This window comes from Sparus aurata, chromosome 20 (assembly GCF_900880675.1).
Source record: "Sparus aurata chromosome 20, fSpaAur1.1, whole genome shotgun sequence".
Taxonomy (NCBI): Eukaryota; Metazoa; Chordata; class Actinopteri; order Spariformes; family Sparidae; genus Sparus; species Sparus aurata.
This window is the reverse complement of record NC_044206.1, coordinates 2,217,156-2,233,843: the sequence shown is the minus strand read 5'-3', so window position 1 is coordinate 2,233,843 and position 16,688 is coordinate 2,217,156. Positions and strand designations below refer to the sequence as shown.

The following is a 16,688-nucleotide window of genomic DNA, read 5'->3' as shown; positions in this document are numbered from 1 at the left end:
CAACAAATTTTACTCAGTGGCCTTTGTGCCCCTGACAAAAAAAAAAGTGAAGGCCAAATGGACTTGCCCCTAAAATGACGAAATTCCCACCCACATGTCATATTTGGCTTTGATTTTGACTGAACATTTGCATAAAAATATTGGGATATATATCGTATATCGATATTCAGCCTAAATATATCGGGATATGACTATTAGTCCATATCGCCCAGCCCTACGTGCTACTAATTGCATTTCAAAATTCGCACTGAACAATTTTTTACTAGCATTTGCGACGAGGTGCTCGCACTGTCGAGCCCTGGGCACAGTTTGATTTTATAGATTGAAAATTAAACGGAAAAGACAAAAAACAATTGAAGTGTGAATAGAACAGCTGTTCAGATCATCCTCCTGTAAAACACTGTTGGTCAAATATTTAAACTTGATGTCTGCATTAGAGAACATGGTGTGTGGTGAGGCTGTAAATCTTATCTTATTTTTTTTTTAGCACATGTCAAGTAAAATGCCCTGTAACATGTTTCACAAATTAACAAATTGGGAATATGACTTGGCTACAGCTCGAAAAAACATTCAGTCAAAATATCTTTTTTTTGGTGAGAACTGTACTAAGCCTAGAGAATGAGAAACATAGTGAACTAGCCTATAGATGCAACAGATAGCCAACACAGATGCTAACCTGTAACCTACTGTAAATGTAGCCTTGGCTAAAAAATGAAAGAACATGCAATGAATCAGAATAGTTTAAGGCCATGTTCACTCACAGTACAAATTATCCATCAATAATATTATTTGGATGTTTGGATGGATAAGTAATAATGTGACTAAACATGGCATTACAATATTGGGTCATGACTCAGTGACTGATGACAGAAAGAACAACGAGGACGTGCATGTCGCCCGGATCGGCGTCACCGGGGCCCCACCCTGGAGCCAGGCCTGGGGTTGGGGCTCGCAGGCGAGCGCCTGGTGGCCGGGTCTGTGCCCACGGGACCCGGCCGGGCACAGCCCGAACGAGCAACGTGGGCCCGCCCTCCCGTGGGTTCACCACTCACGGGAGGGTTCAGAAGGGGCCGGTGCAGTGGGATATGGGTGGCAGTGGCGGGGGCCCCGGCGGCCCAATCCCCGGATGGTGACTCTAGCCATGGGGACATGGAATGTCACCTCGCTGGGGGGGAAAGAGCCTGAGCTGGTGCGGGAGGTCGAGCGGTACCAGCTAGAAATAGTCGGGCTCACCTCCACGCACAGTCTATGCTCTGGAACCCAACTCCTTGAGAGAGGCTGGACTCTCTTCTACTCTGGAGTTGCCCGTGGTGAGAGGCGGCGAGCTGGTGTGGGCTTGCTTATAGCCCCCCAGCTCAGCCGCCATGTGTTGGAGTTCTCCCCGGTGAACGAGAGGGTCGTTTCCCTGCGCCTTCGGGTCAGGGATAGGACTCTCACTGTTGTCTCGGCTTATGGGCCAAACAGCAGTGCAGAGTACCCGGCCTTCTTGGAGTCCCTGGGAGGGGTACTGGAGAGTGCTCCAACCGGGAACTCCGTCGTTCTCCTGGGGGACTTCAACGCCCACATGGGCAGCGACAGTGTTACCTGGAGGAGTGTGATTGGGAGGAACAGCCTCCCCGATCTGAACCCGAGTGGTGTTTTGTTACTGGACTTCTGTGCTAGTCACAGTTTGTCCATAACGAACACCATGTTCAAGCATAAGGGTGTCCATATGTGCACGTGGCACCAGGACACCCTAGGCCGGAGATCAATGATCGACTTTGTGGTCGTGTCATCTGACCTCCGGCCGTATGTCTTGGACACTCGGGTGAAGAGAGGGGCTGAGCTGTCAACTGATCACCACCTGGTGGTGAGTTGGATCCGCTGGCGGGGGAGGAAGCCGGACAGACCTGGCAGACCCAGACGTATCGTGAGGGTCTGCTGGGATCTCCTCAATCCCACTGACACGCCTTCCATAGAGGAAGCAGAGGCTGGGGACTCAGACGTTGAAACCATCCATCACCCAAGCCGAAGTCACTGAGGTAGTTCGGAAGCTCCTCGGTGGCAAAGCACCGGGGGTGGATGAGATCCGCCCCGAGTACCTCAAGTCTCTGGATGTTGTGGGGCTGTCTTGGCTGACACGTCTCTGCAGCGTCGCGTGGCAGTCGGGGACAGTGCCTCTGGACTGGCAGACCGGGGTGGTGGTCCCCCTATTTAAAAAGGGGGACTGGAGGGTGTGTTCCAACTATCGGGGGATCACACTCCTCAGCCTCCCTGGGAAAGTCTATTCCAGGGTACTGGAGAGGAGAATTCGGCCGATAGTCGAACCTCGGATTCAGGAGGAACAATGCGGTTTTCGTCCTGGCCGTGGAACACTGGACCAGCTTTATACCCTCCGCAGGGTGCTCGAGGGTTCATGGGAGTTTGCCCAACCAGTCCACATGTGTTTTGTGGACTTGGAGAAGGCATTCGACCGTGTCCCTCGTGGCATTCTGTGGGAGGTGCTCCAGGAGTACGGGGTCGGAGGCCCTCTGTTAAGGGCTGTACGGTCCCTGTGTGACCGGAGCAGGAGCTTGGTTCGCATTGCCGGCAGTAAGTCAGACCTGTTCCCAGTGCATGTTGGACTCCGGCAGGGCTGCCCTTTGTCACCGGTTCTGTTCATTATATTTATGGACAGAATTTCTAGGCGCAGCCACGGGCCGGAGGGGATCTGGTTCGGGAGCCACTTGATCTCATCTCTGCTTTTTCGCGGATGATGTGGTCTTGTTGGCTCCTTCGAGCCAGGACCTCCAGCATGTCCTGGGGCGGTTTGCAGCCGAGTGTGAAGCAGCTGGGATGAGAATCAGCACCTCCAAATCCGAGGCCATGGTTCTCAGGCAGCTGCCCCCGCGACCCGGCCCCAGATAAGCGGATGATAATGGATGGATGGATGGATGGACTCTGTAGTATGCTTAGACATTTCATTTTAAAAATTCAACAGAGGATGAGACAGGAGAGAGAGATGAAGAGGTTGACAGAGACAGGAGGAGAGGAGAGAGAAAGAGCAGGAGAAGTAACCAGTGAGATGCATGTGGAGTCAGGTGCAGGAGATGCAAGCCCATTATCAGCCCATGACCCAGCTACATACAAAGGCCAGAGTCACTACTCTGATAAAGAAAAGGGTAAGACTTCTTGTAAGCTATGGCTGTCTGTTTTGTATAGCTACCTCTGTAAAACAGGAAGCACACTAGAGGTGGGAAAAAAAATCGATATTGCAATATATTGTTGTGCTCTCTGTCGCAATAAATAATCGATACACTGACGGCAAATATCGATATTTTATTACAACACACATTATGGATTTACCCTGTTGTCACCGTCAGTACTTAATCTATCCTGTCCTATTTGTGGGGGCGCTAATCCCGTAAATGAGGGTAAAGTAGGCGTAAGCAGCGGCCGGTGAAGAAGACGAGTTACCAACAGAAGAAGAACAGATGCAAGAATGACGGATAATATGAACAATGAAAAACAATTGAAAGACCCACCCGCAAGTTTCCACTCTAAAGTGTGGACCAACTTTGGCTTTTTTACGAGACAGATGAAGATTTTTTACATTAAGGTAGTAGCCTAGTGAGAACAGGGTTTTTGTAAGTGCTCGCAATTTCATCGCATAAAATTGCATAAATATCCTGCATATTCCATCGCATATATTAAGAAAACGTGCCGCATAATCAAGGATTTTTCCCCGCAACAATCACAAAAAAACTCTGTGTTTTTCTGGAAGGACTGAATAACCTGATTTTCCATTAAAAGCTCAGTGCTTGTAGCAGAAAAAAATTAACAGCACTGTAACTACAATTTTATTCAGCATAAAAATAATGAACATGAATGACACTAACTGTAAGTCTGGTAATTCATATAATAAGATTATACTTTATTTGTCCCACAAAGGTGAAATTTGCAATTTGGATTTCATAAATAAAGTTCAAACCCTGGATTATTAGCCTGCAAACTACATTAGTGCACTAAAGTACAACACAAATGACCCAGACCTGGTGGAGGTCTGTGCTCTAATCAGACCATTTTCTAATAATATAAATTACAATATATATTATAAATTATTGACAAAAATGTACATGCTATTATTATATTACTAGTACTGGTTGACTTAAAATAGATAATTTATAAGTGGTGTTGTTGATCAGCATACTTGTGAACACCAGCGCATGTTATGGTAAAGTTCATGTTACCAGTGTGAACGTTGCGTTTGCATACAGAGATGTGTGGAACTACATCGGACTGTTAAACAGTTAGCTTTGCCCCTGACTGCCTTGTGCAACTCTGATGGTGAAAAAAGCTCGCTTGTCACGACAAAAAAATTGCATGACTTGCATCTGGGGGATATTTATGTTATCTATCGCTAACCTGCAAGCACTTTGAACAAGTCTGCATGTCTGTCAGCTGGATGTTTCGCCAAGTTGGACGCGTTGGCTCTCTTGGTCATTACGGATTTGAAGCATTGTTTGCAGACGGGCTTTGTGGTGTCCGTGGGCTTGCCTTTACTGTCGTCAACGTTACGTGCATCTGTTTTTTCAACAAGCCTAAGACGGTCGGCAGGAGCACTTATGCCACTTTAAGCCACGTCTGTCTCGCTCTGCTTTGTGACTGTCTGTCACTGCTAAACCACGCCCACTCTGGCTGCAGGCAGTGAGGAAGCAAAGAGAAGCTGCACACACAGACACGCTGCCTCGCTGTCGCACAAAGTAAATAAAGTACCGATACTTACAAAATGTGAAAAAGTATTGATTTTAACGGCTGGGTACCGTGGTACCTTTCTAGTATCAGTTTACCGTGCAACACTAAGCTGAAGTGCGTGCGAGACACAGCCCACGCTTGGTACCTCCATATCATCCATTGTTTTTTTACATATTCCTTACGTTGTCACATAAAATGATGTGGACGCATTGCTTGTCTATTTCACGCATGTTAAGCATCTCCTCGATTGCCTGGTTTTTATGCTCTGCTGTATGAAACCCACAAAACTAGTGCGCATACCAGCACGTTGTAACTCAAAAGTGGAGTCAATGTAATGTATACTGTTCTCAACAGCCTGATACAGCAAGTTTACTATTTTCCCAGAGTAATCCTCCAAGGAATACGCTAAGTATGTATTTAGCAGGATTTATTGAAGAAAATGTAAAACTGAAACACACAATAAAACATACAGGTAAGTAATTAAACATCAATAAATATGCTATAAAGCAAAGCAAATGAAACCAAATAATAACATGACTCCATTTCTAAGGTTATTAAATAAAGATATTGCCTACTGGCGATGCCAAAAGAAGAAAACCAGCGAGGATGGAGAAGGAATGTACACCTGCACACCGTGTGCTGATTAACCAAATCAAGATGGCTGCTACAGCCAATCAACAGGAAGTAACAGGAAATACCCGATGGGGGTTAACAAAATTAAACTTTACCAAACTGAACAGTCTTAAGTGTTGTGTGTTACATTACACTCCCCGCTTGGCTTCCGCAGGATGCCACATTGCACTGCCTCCGACTCCAGCCGCAGAACCACTTCCGAGACAGGTCACAGGTAAGTCCTCGGGGATTGGTTGGACGTCACCTTTACATCCACCTTCTGAACCAGTCCGTCATTGCTTTGGAAAGCCTTCCTTATCCTTCCCATGGACCATTCGTGTGGTCTTGCCTGTTTGTCCTTCAGCAGAACCACGTCTCCTTCCTTGAGGTTTGGCCTTTTCATATGCCACCTTTGCCTGCTCTGAAGGCTGTTAAAATATTCCGACCTCCATCTTGCCCAGATCGTCTGCTAATGCTTGGAGTCTTTTCCATTGGTTTTTCAACAGGTTGGAATCAGAGAAGTGTCCAGGAGGAAGAGGAGGAATTCCGATCTTCTGCATAAGCAACATCGATGGGGTAAGAAGTATCGGTGGTGCTTCTGGGTCTGAGGAGACTGGTATCAGTGGCCGGGAGTTAATTATGGCTGTAACTTCAGCCATTAACGTGCACAGGACCTCATGGGTGACCTTCGACCTTCCAGCTTGGAGCAACATCGAGTCTAGGATACGCCGTGCCCTTCCTATCATGCGCTCCCAACTGCCTCCCATGTTGGACACATGTGGAGGGTTAAAACCCATGTGCATTTTTGGCTGAGAAGGTAAGCTTCTACGCTGTCCTCTCCAGAATTTGCAGCAAGCTTCAGATGTGTGGTAGCACCCACAAAGTTTGTCCCGCGGTCTGATCTAAGCTGTTACACTGTTCGTCTTTCCCATGGTGATGGCGAATAAGTAACACAGCAACATGATGCTTACCAGGGAGGAGGATAGGGTGCGTCTCATCTGCAGGTAGGTTTGAATGAGTAATACGGCCCCCTACTCGTAGAAGTCCCTCGTCATCCATCACAGGGCGGAGCTTCCTCAGGGAACTACTCACAGGTAAGTCTTACTTCTTTTCGATGCACTCAATCTCTTCTGTGTAAACCTTGTGTTGCACAGCTTTGATAATGACGTATTTTGCCTTTGTCAACTCAGCAGTCTTCAAGCCTTTCTTGCAGAAATGCCAGCTGCCACATACTGAATCATCTGTTTGTTTTTGGAAATTCCAAGCAATGTGTAGCAGCCTACTACTGTGCTACTGCTCTTCTCAGTTGACTCCATGAGGAATAACGTCTGAAAATTGTTGTGTCCAGCTGTTCTCCGGAGACCTTAGTCAAGAAAGCCGAGACCTCAGGACGAAGCTCTGCATCTGATGTCGGCTCAATCAGATCAAAGTGTGTGTCTTCTGGGGATGAACTCTCCGATTCTAGCAAGAACCTTTGTCCAGCCAGCCTACTGGTACCTTGCAGCTGGCTTGAAGGCACAGACCTCGAGGCATGATCCGCTGGGTTGTCTTCAGTGGGAACATACCTTCACTGACTTGGGTGACTCGACTGTCTGATACGCTGGACACGGTTGTTGACATATAGATAGAATCTTTTGGATTCATTATTGATGTAACTCAATACCACTTTACTGTCGGTGAAGAATGTGATCGCGTCCAGGTTTTTGCCAAATTCCCCTCTGACCTGGTCTGCAAATTCTGCAGCTAACACCGCTGAGCAGAGTTCCAATCTTGGTATGGTGAGCTCTGCCAGAGGTGCCAGTTTGGATTTGCCAAGTACGAACCTGACCTTGATGAGACCATCTTCAACTTTCACTTTAATGTAGGCAACCGCTGCTATTGCCTTTACAGAGGCATCAGAAAAGACACACAGCTCGATACTTTGTGCCCTCGTCAGGGAGAAGGTAGCATAGGTGCGACGGATGTTTATCTTGTTAAGCTCTTGTAGTGAATCCTGCCACTGTTTCCACTTCATGAACTTCTCGTCAGACAGAGGTGTGTCCCAGTCAGTACCTTAGGAGACAAGTTTTCATAGAAGAAGTCTACCTTGCACTGTCACAGGTGCCAAGAAGCCCAATGGATGGAACAAACTGTTAATGGTGGAAAGCACTCTCCTGTGCGTGGGGTTTCTGGATCTGAGGTGTATTGAAGGTGAGTGTATCCGTCGTCATATTCCAGGCTACTCCCAGACTGCGCTGGACAGGTAAGTTATCAACAGCAAGGTCCAGAGTTTCCATGCCCTTGGCTCGCTCCTCTTTAGGGAAGGCATCCATTACTTTTGTGCTATTGGAAACTATCTTGTGGAGTTTGATGTTGGCACATGCCAACAGATTCTGGGCTTTCTTTAAAACATCAACTGTTTCGACATCTGATGGAAAGGATTTCAACGCATCATCAACATATTAATCGGTCTTGATGAACTGACAAACGTCCCTGCCAAAGTCCTTCTCTCCGTCCTGTGCTGCTCTCCTTAACCCGTAGGTTGCCACCGCAGGTGATGGGCTGTTCCCAAACACATGGACCCTCATGCGGTATTGCACCACCTCATTTTTAGGGTTGTTGTCTCGGAACCACATGAAGCGCAAGAAATCTCTGTGTTCTTCTTGGACAAGAGAGCAGTAAAACATCTGCTTAATATTTGTGATTATGGCAACCGGTTCCTTCCTGAACCTAAGAAGAACACCCAGGAGGCTATTGTTGAGGTTGGGTCCCTGAAGCAGGACCTCATTAAGGGAGACTTCCTTAAATCAAAGCACTGAAATCAAACACCACCTGGATTTTCCCTGGCTTCTGTGGGTGATAAACCCCAAAAATGGGCAGGTACCAACATTCCTTTCCCTTCTCTAATGGTTGTGCTAGTTTGGCATGGTGGTTGTCCAGGATCTCTTGCATGAACTCCATGAAGTCCTCTTTCATGCTGGGTCTCTTCTGAAAGGTACGTTGCAGTGACTGAAATCGTTGGAGTGCATTCTGTTTGTTGGTAGGGAGAGGCTTTCTTGGGTTCCGAAATGGCAAGGGTGCCACCCAGCTGCCACTTTCATCCTTAACAAATCCCTTGTCCATCAGCTGCAGGAAGGACAAATCGTCGATTGAAGGTGCAAGTTGAGTCCGTTTCAGTCCTTAGGAAGACCGTTCTACCAGAGTGTTCCTCTTGCTGCTTGGGAGCTCCTGTCCGTGGTAGAGAGGTGCTCTGCTTAAAACCCTGGCTGAAGTCCTCATCCATGAAACTAGTCTTAAATGCATTTACTTCATCTGGGGTGTGAGCTCCATTGAGACAAATATCGCCAACAATGACCCATCCAAGGGCATGCCTTTGGGAAAATGGAGCGTTGAGTGGGCCATTAAACTGATGACGTACCGTGTGAACAGGGAGACTGTCTCTTCCCAACACGAGCAATATGTCTGCGGAGCTATCCAGAGCAGGTATTTCGTGAGCTATAGCTCGCATGTGGCTGTGGTGGTACGCTGCTTCTGGTGTGGGGAATTCTGCTCGGCTGTTTGGCACATTATTGCACTCAATAAGAGTTGGAAGGTTAATACTAAACTCTCCTGTGAGTGGCTCAACAACATAGCCATGAGCTCTTCTTCCAGACACGTTGACAACTCTAGCGCATGTCGTTAGAATGTACGGTATTGATGGTCCTTGTATTTTGAAGGCATCAAAGAACTCTGTCTTCGCTAATGAGACGTTACTCTGATCATCTAAGATCACGTACATCCTTTTTCTCTCTTCATGATGGCCGTGGGGATATACATTAACCAGACATATTTTCAAACAGGACTTCCCACTGAAGCCTTTGCCACAAACCCGCGTACACATTGTAGAACCAACTGAGGTTTGTTCATCTTCAGGCCATGCTCTGGCTCACCGCCATGGACTTTAGGAGGGCTCCATGGCTTAGAATCCCTTGGGGCAGGGCCCGGATGGAGTGCCGCTATAGGTCTCTCACTGTTGTACTCTGTACATTTAACCAAAACATCAAAGTTCTTGGCCTGGTGTGAGACTGAAGCACAGTAGCGGAAACATATATACTTGTCTCTGAGGAATTTCTTCATGTCATCCAGTAGCATTGCTCCGAAACTCTTACACTTCTTAAGTGGATGAGGTTTCTTGTGTATAGGGCATGGTGTGTTTGGGTCTTCTGCTTGTTTCCCCACACTATCAATAGATTCCTTGTACACGCTTGTTTTGTGTATAGAAACTGGATTCCTGTAGTTCACGTTACCCATCTTTTCCCTTTTTAGAGTAGGTGTCATGGAACTGGAACCAGTGAAGCCAGGATCGTTTCTTGCTTTGGCCTCTCTCCTTTTGAACTGAGAGAAGACTGAGAATGGTGCAAAGGGTACGTTGTGGTCTTCTTTATATTTAAATCCATATGTCATCCATTTTTCCTTTTAAATAGAAAGGTAACTTCTCCACGAGAGGACTGGTTCCTCTTGCTGTATCCAGATAGACTAAGCCATGCAGATAACCATCTTCCTTGGCAGCTTCAAGCTCAAACAGCAAATCTCCCAACTCTCGGAGTTATCTCGGTGGGAGAGCTTAGGGAAGTTGTCTATTTTTGCAAACAGAGCCTTTTCTATGGCTTCTGGAGCGCCATATAATTCCTCCCTTCTTTTCCAAATCAGGCTAAGGCCCACCACTGGGTGCTTGATATTAGCAGATTTCATCCTGCGAGCTTGCTGACTTGATTCTGGACTTAACCATTTTATAAGCAGGTCGGTCTGTTCATGTGCCTGGAGATCTAAACCATTTACAACGCTCGTAAAGGCTGACTTCCAGTTGAGGAAGTTTTCTGGCTGATCATCAAGCCTGGTCAAACCACTAAAAACCAGCTGGCTTCTGATCAGAAACTTAGCAAGGTTCTGTTGTGTTGCTGTTAGGGTCTTGGCGCGGAGATGCATAAGGCGTGCTGGACCGTTGATCCACTTTGTGGTGTGGCACGTCAACTTGTTGCCTGTCTTCAAGTTTGATTTTCGGTTGCTGACCCTGACTGGGCTGCTTGTACCCCTGTGGGTTGCTTGGCTGTGAGGCATGTTGTTGGCTGTCTTGCCGATATGACTCAGAGTGGCGGTGACGTGCCTGACATGGGCTGGAGTGTTGCTGGATACCATGGTCCATGTTAGACTGCACTTGACCTAGATTTAACGAGCTGTAATGCTCTTCGTCCAACGTAAGCAGGTTGACGGCTGCTGTCAATCTGTTCATCTGGATTATTGTCATCCACCTTAATGTGCTTTGCCACATATTCACTTACCTCTTCATGTTAACCTTCTCGGCTAGGTAACGACTGGAAGTCCCTTAAGCTTCCCTGAGAACTCAGTTTGTCGGCAGCAGCTTCCACGGCTTTAGCGATAGCTGCTTCCGCTTCTTTCTCCTGCAGAAGCACGCCTAATTCTGCTTCCAGACGAGCTTTCTCAATTTTAATATCCATTTCCTTTCTGCTAAAAATTGCTCTGATTTTAGCTGCCTCTGCTTCGGCACGTGCTTTAGCAGCAACCATAGTTGCATTTGATTGTTGAGACCATGATGATCGATGCGTATTGGACGAGAGGTGAGTATTGGACGACGTATGTGATTTACTATCAAGACTAGTGTTGCACAGTAAACCGATACTAGAAAGGTACCGCGGTACCCAGCCGTTAAGAACAATACTTTTTCACATTTTATTAGTATCGGTACTTCATGAACTAGGTGCGAAAGCGGGGCAGCATGTGTCTGTGTGCGGCTTCTCTCTGCTTCCTCACTGTCTGCAGACAGAGTGGGCGTGGTTTCACAGTGACAGACAGTCACAGAGCAGAGCGACACAGACGTGTTGGCTTCCTTGTCCATTACGGATTTAAAGCATCGTTTACAGACGGGCTTTGTGGTGTCCGTGGGCTTGCCCTTACTCTCGGCAACGTAAGCGAAATATTTCCATATTTCGCTCCGTGCGTCTGCTTTTTCAACAAGCCTAGGACGGTCGCAAGGAGCACTCATGCCGCTCTCAGCTGACAGGCATGCGGACTTGTTCAAAGAGTTCAAAGAGCTGCAGGTTAGCGATAGATAGCGTTAAATATCTGCTGGATGTAAGTCAAGCGAACTATTTTCACCATCAGAGTTGCAGGAGGCAGTCAGGGGTAAAGCGAACTGTTTAACATTCCGATGTGGTTCCACACATCTCTGTATGCAAACACAACGTTCACACTGGTAACATGAACTTTACCATAACATGCACTGGTGTTCACAAGTATGCTGATCAACAACACCACTTATAAATGATCTTTTTTAAGTCAATCAGTACTAGTAATATAATCATAGCATGTACATTTTTGTCAATAATTTATTATATATATTGTCATTTATATGATTAGAAAATGGTCTGATTAGAGCACAGACCTCCACCAGGTCTGGGTCATTTGTGTTGTACTTTAGTGCACTAATGTAGTTTGCAGGCTAATAATCCAGGGTTTGAACTTTATCAACATGAAATGCAAATTGCAAATTTCCCCTGTGTGGGACAAATAAAGTATTATCTTATTATATGAATTGCCAGACTTACAGTTAATTTCATTTATGTTCATTATTTTTATGCTGAATAAAATTGTAGTTAATGTGCTGTTAATTTTTTTCTACTACAAGCACTGAGCTTTTAATGGAAAATCAGGTTATTTAATAATCTCTGAGAGCAAACAAGACAAATGAACAAAACAAGAAGACACTTGTCTTCTTGAATACAGAAGCTATAAAGCTTAGCAGCTTTTACAACACTTATATTTTTATTTTGACTTTTGAGGTGTTTTAATTAATAAAAAGAAATAAATCATTTTAAGTTCCACATTCTGTCATCTGAAATTTTATTCCTTTACTTTTGATGATGTTCTAGTTTTCCGCCGTGGTATCGTTTCAGTATCGGTATCGAGATATTTTAGGCAGGTAACGTACCAAAGTCATAATTTTGGTATAGTGACAACACTAATCAAGACTGTCCCTAATACTCTGCTGCTTAGGCAATCCATCCTTACTTTTTCCTGATCCATCTTCCTGTTAGAGGTCGTCATTTTACTATACTGTTCTCAACAGCTTGATACAGCAAGTTTACTCATTTCCCAAAGTAATCCTCCAAGGAATATGCCTGGTATGTATTTAGCAGAATTTATTGAAGAAAAGGTAAAACTGAAACACACAATAAAACACACAGGTAAGTAATTAAACATCAATAAATATACTATAAAGCAAAGCAAATAAACAAAATAATAACATGACTCCATTCCTAAGGTTTTTAAATAAAGATATTACTTACTGGCGATGCCAAAAAAGAAAACCAGCGAGGATGGAGAAGGATTGTACACCTGCACACAGTGTGCTCATTAACCGAATCAAGATGGCTGCTACAGCCAATCAACAGGAAGTAACAGGAAATACCCGATGGGGGTTAACAAAATAAAGGTCTGCACTTCAAATTAAACTTGACCAAACTAAACAGTCTTAAGTGTTGTTTGTTACATTACATAATGTTATGCTGAGATCATAGGACATTCCAAGGATTCAAAAATTCTAGGTGACGAAGAAAACCCTGGTCCTCTACCGTGGAGATGAGCTTGTTATACAGAGCAATGAATTCAGTTACCCTCTCTGTAATATTTTAAGTGACCTCGTTTTATAACTTTGAGTTTTTTTGTTTTTTATGTGCTGTATCAAATGAGTAGTATTAAATGTAGATCTTTTGTTACCCCTCCGCGCAGCGGTTGTATTGCAGATATTTAATGGACTGCTTTCGCTTTCTAATTTAACCAATTTCCACATTGCAGACATTTTATCCACAGGTTTAACAGTGTAAGGTTATGCATGCTTCTGCGTTCTGCCACAAATTGTTCTCTGATGTAAAAAAATAAAAATCTGGATTGGGTCCATGTTCAAAATTGTCGATCCTGATCAGTGAAAGAATGCCCATATCGGCCCCGATCCTGATCCTGCAGATCGGCTCGGGACATCTCTCCACTGAACCCTGACATCCAAGTCGGTTTAGGACAAATATTTGTACCGATACACCCGAGAATGGAGTCAATCTGCTATTTTGAGTGGGTTTACTAGAATCTAAAAACATATAAATAATAATATATAATAAAACCTAACTAATACCTAATACTCCTTTCACACTGGACAATAAATACCTTAACACCCACTAACAGCAGTGCAGTAGGACAGGTGGTCATCTGGTCACAGTGTTAGTGGTTCGATCCCCATTTTCTTCTGTCCACATGTCGAGGTGTTCCGCTAAATGGGGACGTTTGCATCAAGAAAGGCATCAGGCGTAAAAAGCCCATGCCAAATAAAATTATGTGATCCAGATTTTCATGCCAGGTTGGGCAAGGCCCAGTTTTTCAGTGAGATGGAAACAGATGATCCTCTGTGGCAACAGAGAGCAGCCAAAATAATAAGATGTAGTTGTAATGTAAAAACACAGTTCGCACACACACCACTCACTGATGTGTTTTAATAACCAGCGTACCACAGAGGGGTTTTTGTGATGATAAAAAAGTTGTTGGAGTTATGAGCAGAGAGTTACTGAAGCTGCACAGTTACACTGATGTCTGTGTTTGTTTACAGGGTCAAGTTACTGACACTAATCGAAGACTACAAGAAGCTGGGAGGGAGGTAAGTGCATGTATGTGTGTATGCATGAATGTGCAGCAGACAAAGACGTCCTCCTTATTATGCTGGGGGGACATATGCATGCTCGTTAACTGCACAGACAGTTCTGCTTTAGACATGACCATTCTTTAACCCAGTAGTTAACAGTGACGGCCTCTTTCTCAATGTCTCCTTCAATTGTGTATTTCTTCCCTCAGGTGACAGCTCAGACAGAGGAGGTGATCCGCTGTCGGATCCAGCAGAGGAACATGGCCATCACTGTGGAGAAGCTCCAGCTCTGCATACCAGGTACCACTGCTTTTGTGTATCAATGGTCACTTAAGTTCTAGTGTGAATGATGTGTTAGTCACCTGACTGACCTCAAGATGCCACTGCAGTTCATATTAATATACTTTTTCCTGTAATCTGAGCAGTTTCAAACCTTGGCAGTCATTTTGGTCATGCTTAGTGAGAATAAGTTCATTTAGTAGTTAGCTAGTTTCTGGTAAGACCTAGTCTAATCCTTTAGATATTAAGAAAAGTTAATATATAGAACTTTCTTCTGAAGCCGAGATACTACAGAGCTATGATTTCTAAAACGAAACAACTTCATGTGTCCTTACATAATGAGAAGACTCATAATTCTGGTGTTTCTGACCAGTTGTCTGAGGAAGTTCAAACATTTCTTGATTTGATGATATTCGTGTTAAGTATGAGGGGTATCAGGGCTGTTTTTAATAATGGGACTGATACATATTATATATTTAGCGGTTGGCCTGGTTTACTTAAAAACAGATTGAGGGAAATGTTGACAAGACAACCCCAGACCCTGTTTCTGATCAGCTTTCACGTTTTCTTTTCCTTTGCAGTTCTAGAAATGTACAGCAAACTGAAGGAGCAGCTGGAATCCAAAAGGTACCAATCTCCCAAAGCATTTCAGCACAATGATGTGTAACTGTAATATTAAACACAGTTTACAGGAGTAAGTCCCAAAGGTTCCCAGATTCTTAAGAATAACTTCACACTATCTAATAGCTCTGCTAGCTAGTGGGGACAACATCCTTTTCCCCACCTTGAGAAGCTTTGATGTTCTGAAGTACTATAGTGCCATGCCACATCTCAGTTAGGTGTGATCTCAGTATCAGACCCCTTGACCCAGCTATGATATAGTGTTGTACTATAACACTACAGTACATAACTGCTGGACAGGTTTTGGAAGAAGCAAGGTGTTGCCAATACCTGGCATGGCAAGCCAGACAGGTGTTGCCACATACAGACATTTCATGTCATCCCATAGAGTTTAGTGGCCATTTCAGTACCATGTGAACAGGTTGGTGCAGACACAAAGCCGGTGTGAGTGGGGCGGCTCAAGAGCATGTCAAGCGTGGCTGCAGCGGAGCTTCATCTAGAGAGTATTTTTTTTTTTTTTTTTTGGCCTTTTTATGGCTTTATTGATAGGTCAGCTGAAGATATGACAGGAAACAGGGAGAGAGACAGGGGGAGTGACACGCAGCAAAGGGACCTGGGCCGGGAGTCGAACCTGGGTCCGCTGCAGAGCCTCGGCAAATGGGGCGCGCGCTCTACCAACTGAGCTAAACGGCGCCCCAACACCTATTTTTTTTTTTAAAAGTAAAAAAAAGTAAACCTGAAAACAAACGGTAGATAGTCATATCAACATAATAGCAGCGTTTCACTACAGTTATAATGTCTTTATCTGTAGAAGATGTCACAGACATCAAGAGAATACACACAGCAGGTTAAGTGCAGTTTTTTTCCTGTGCACTCACTTCACCATGTCATCATTTTGATTGGTAATTATCAAAGGCAAACTCCATGTTAACAGCTAGAGCTGGTAGTAACTGTGCTGTAACAGCAACACTACCTGTCTGGACACAGGCATGTAGCAGCAGGGACGTGCACATGATTATAGAGGGGCAGGGACTCAAAGTCAGAAAAGGGCAGTACATGCGGGCGCTATTTAAAAAAAAAAAAAATTCAGGCCTTAATAACACAATATGTAGATTAATTAAGATAAAATTAATAAACAAAGTACTTATAGAAAGCTAAATACTTAGCTGTGTATCAGTGAGTGATATGCAATTGCCATTTCTTTTGTGTCAACAAATTATTGTCAACATGAGTTTATTCACATTATCATAATACTGAGGTTTGGAAGACATGCAATTCAGTTGCAATTCTTAAAAAGCAATAAAACACTGGTTTATTATTAGGCGATTTATTGAAGGGCAAGTGCAAACTAGAAATTCAGGCTACACATCTAAACATGTGAGCAAACCAAGAAATGACTACTGTGACTGTTAGTAGGAACAGCAATGTTAACAACAGAAAAGTCACGTCAAGTCAAGTTGAAGATTTGTGGCAAGATAAACAGCAGACACAGACAGCTGTCAGATTATTCTTAACTCTCATTAACAAGCAGTTAGCTTAACAAGCAAAAATGGGCACTCTTCTGAAATATGACTCATATTTAAGCATGTTGAATAAGTGGAAGGCGACTTGTTAGCCCCCACAAGAAAGTTATGTTAATGGATTTATAACTCACAAAGGTTCAAGTCACTCCACTGTCACGTCACATCTACGTGCACGGTGGAGTTCTCTCTTTCTCTCTCTCTCTCTCTCTCTCTCACTCTCTCTCCACTGTGAGAGACAGCGGAGCCGCAGCAGACAGAGAAGCGGCTTGAGGCTCAAC

General features: G+C 44.6%; 1 protein-coding gene across 4 annotated transcripts in view; it reads left to right on the top strand.

The window, feature by feature from the left end:
- The window catches only part of exoc6 (exocyst complex component 6), a 125,987-nt gene that overhangs the window by 41,780 nt on the left and 67,519 nt on the right, over positions 1-16,688 (top strand). For all 4 annotated transcript variants that reach the window (XM_030399349.1, XM_030399348.1, XM_030399347.1 and 1 more), the window contains exons 3-5: positions 13,955-14,002; positions 14,197-14,287; positions 14,848-14,893. In XM_030399349.1, the coding sequence (XP_030255209.1) occupies positions 13,955-14,002; positions 14,197-14,287; positions 14,848-14,893 (185 nt within the window). The remainder of the gene's footprint in view (positions 1-13,954; positions 14,003-14,196; positions 14,288-14,847; positions 14,894-16,688) is intronic.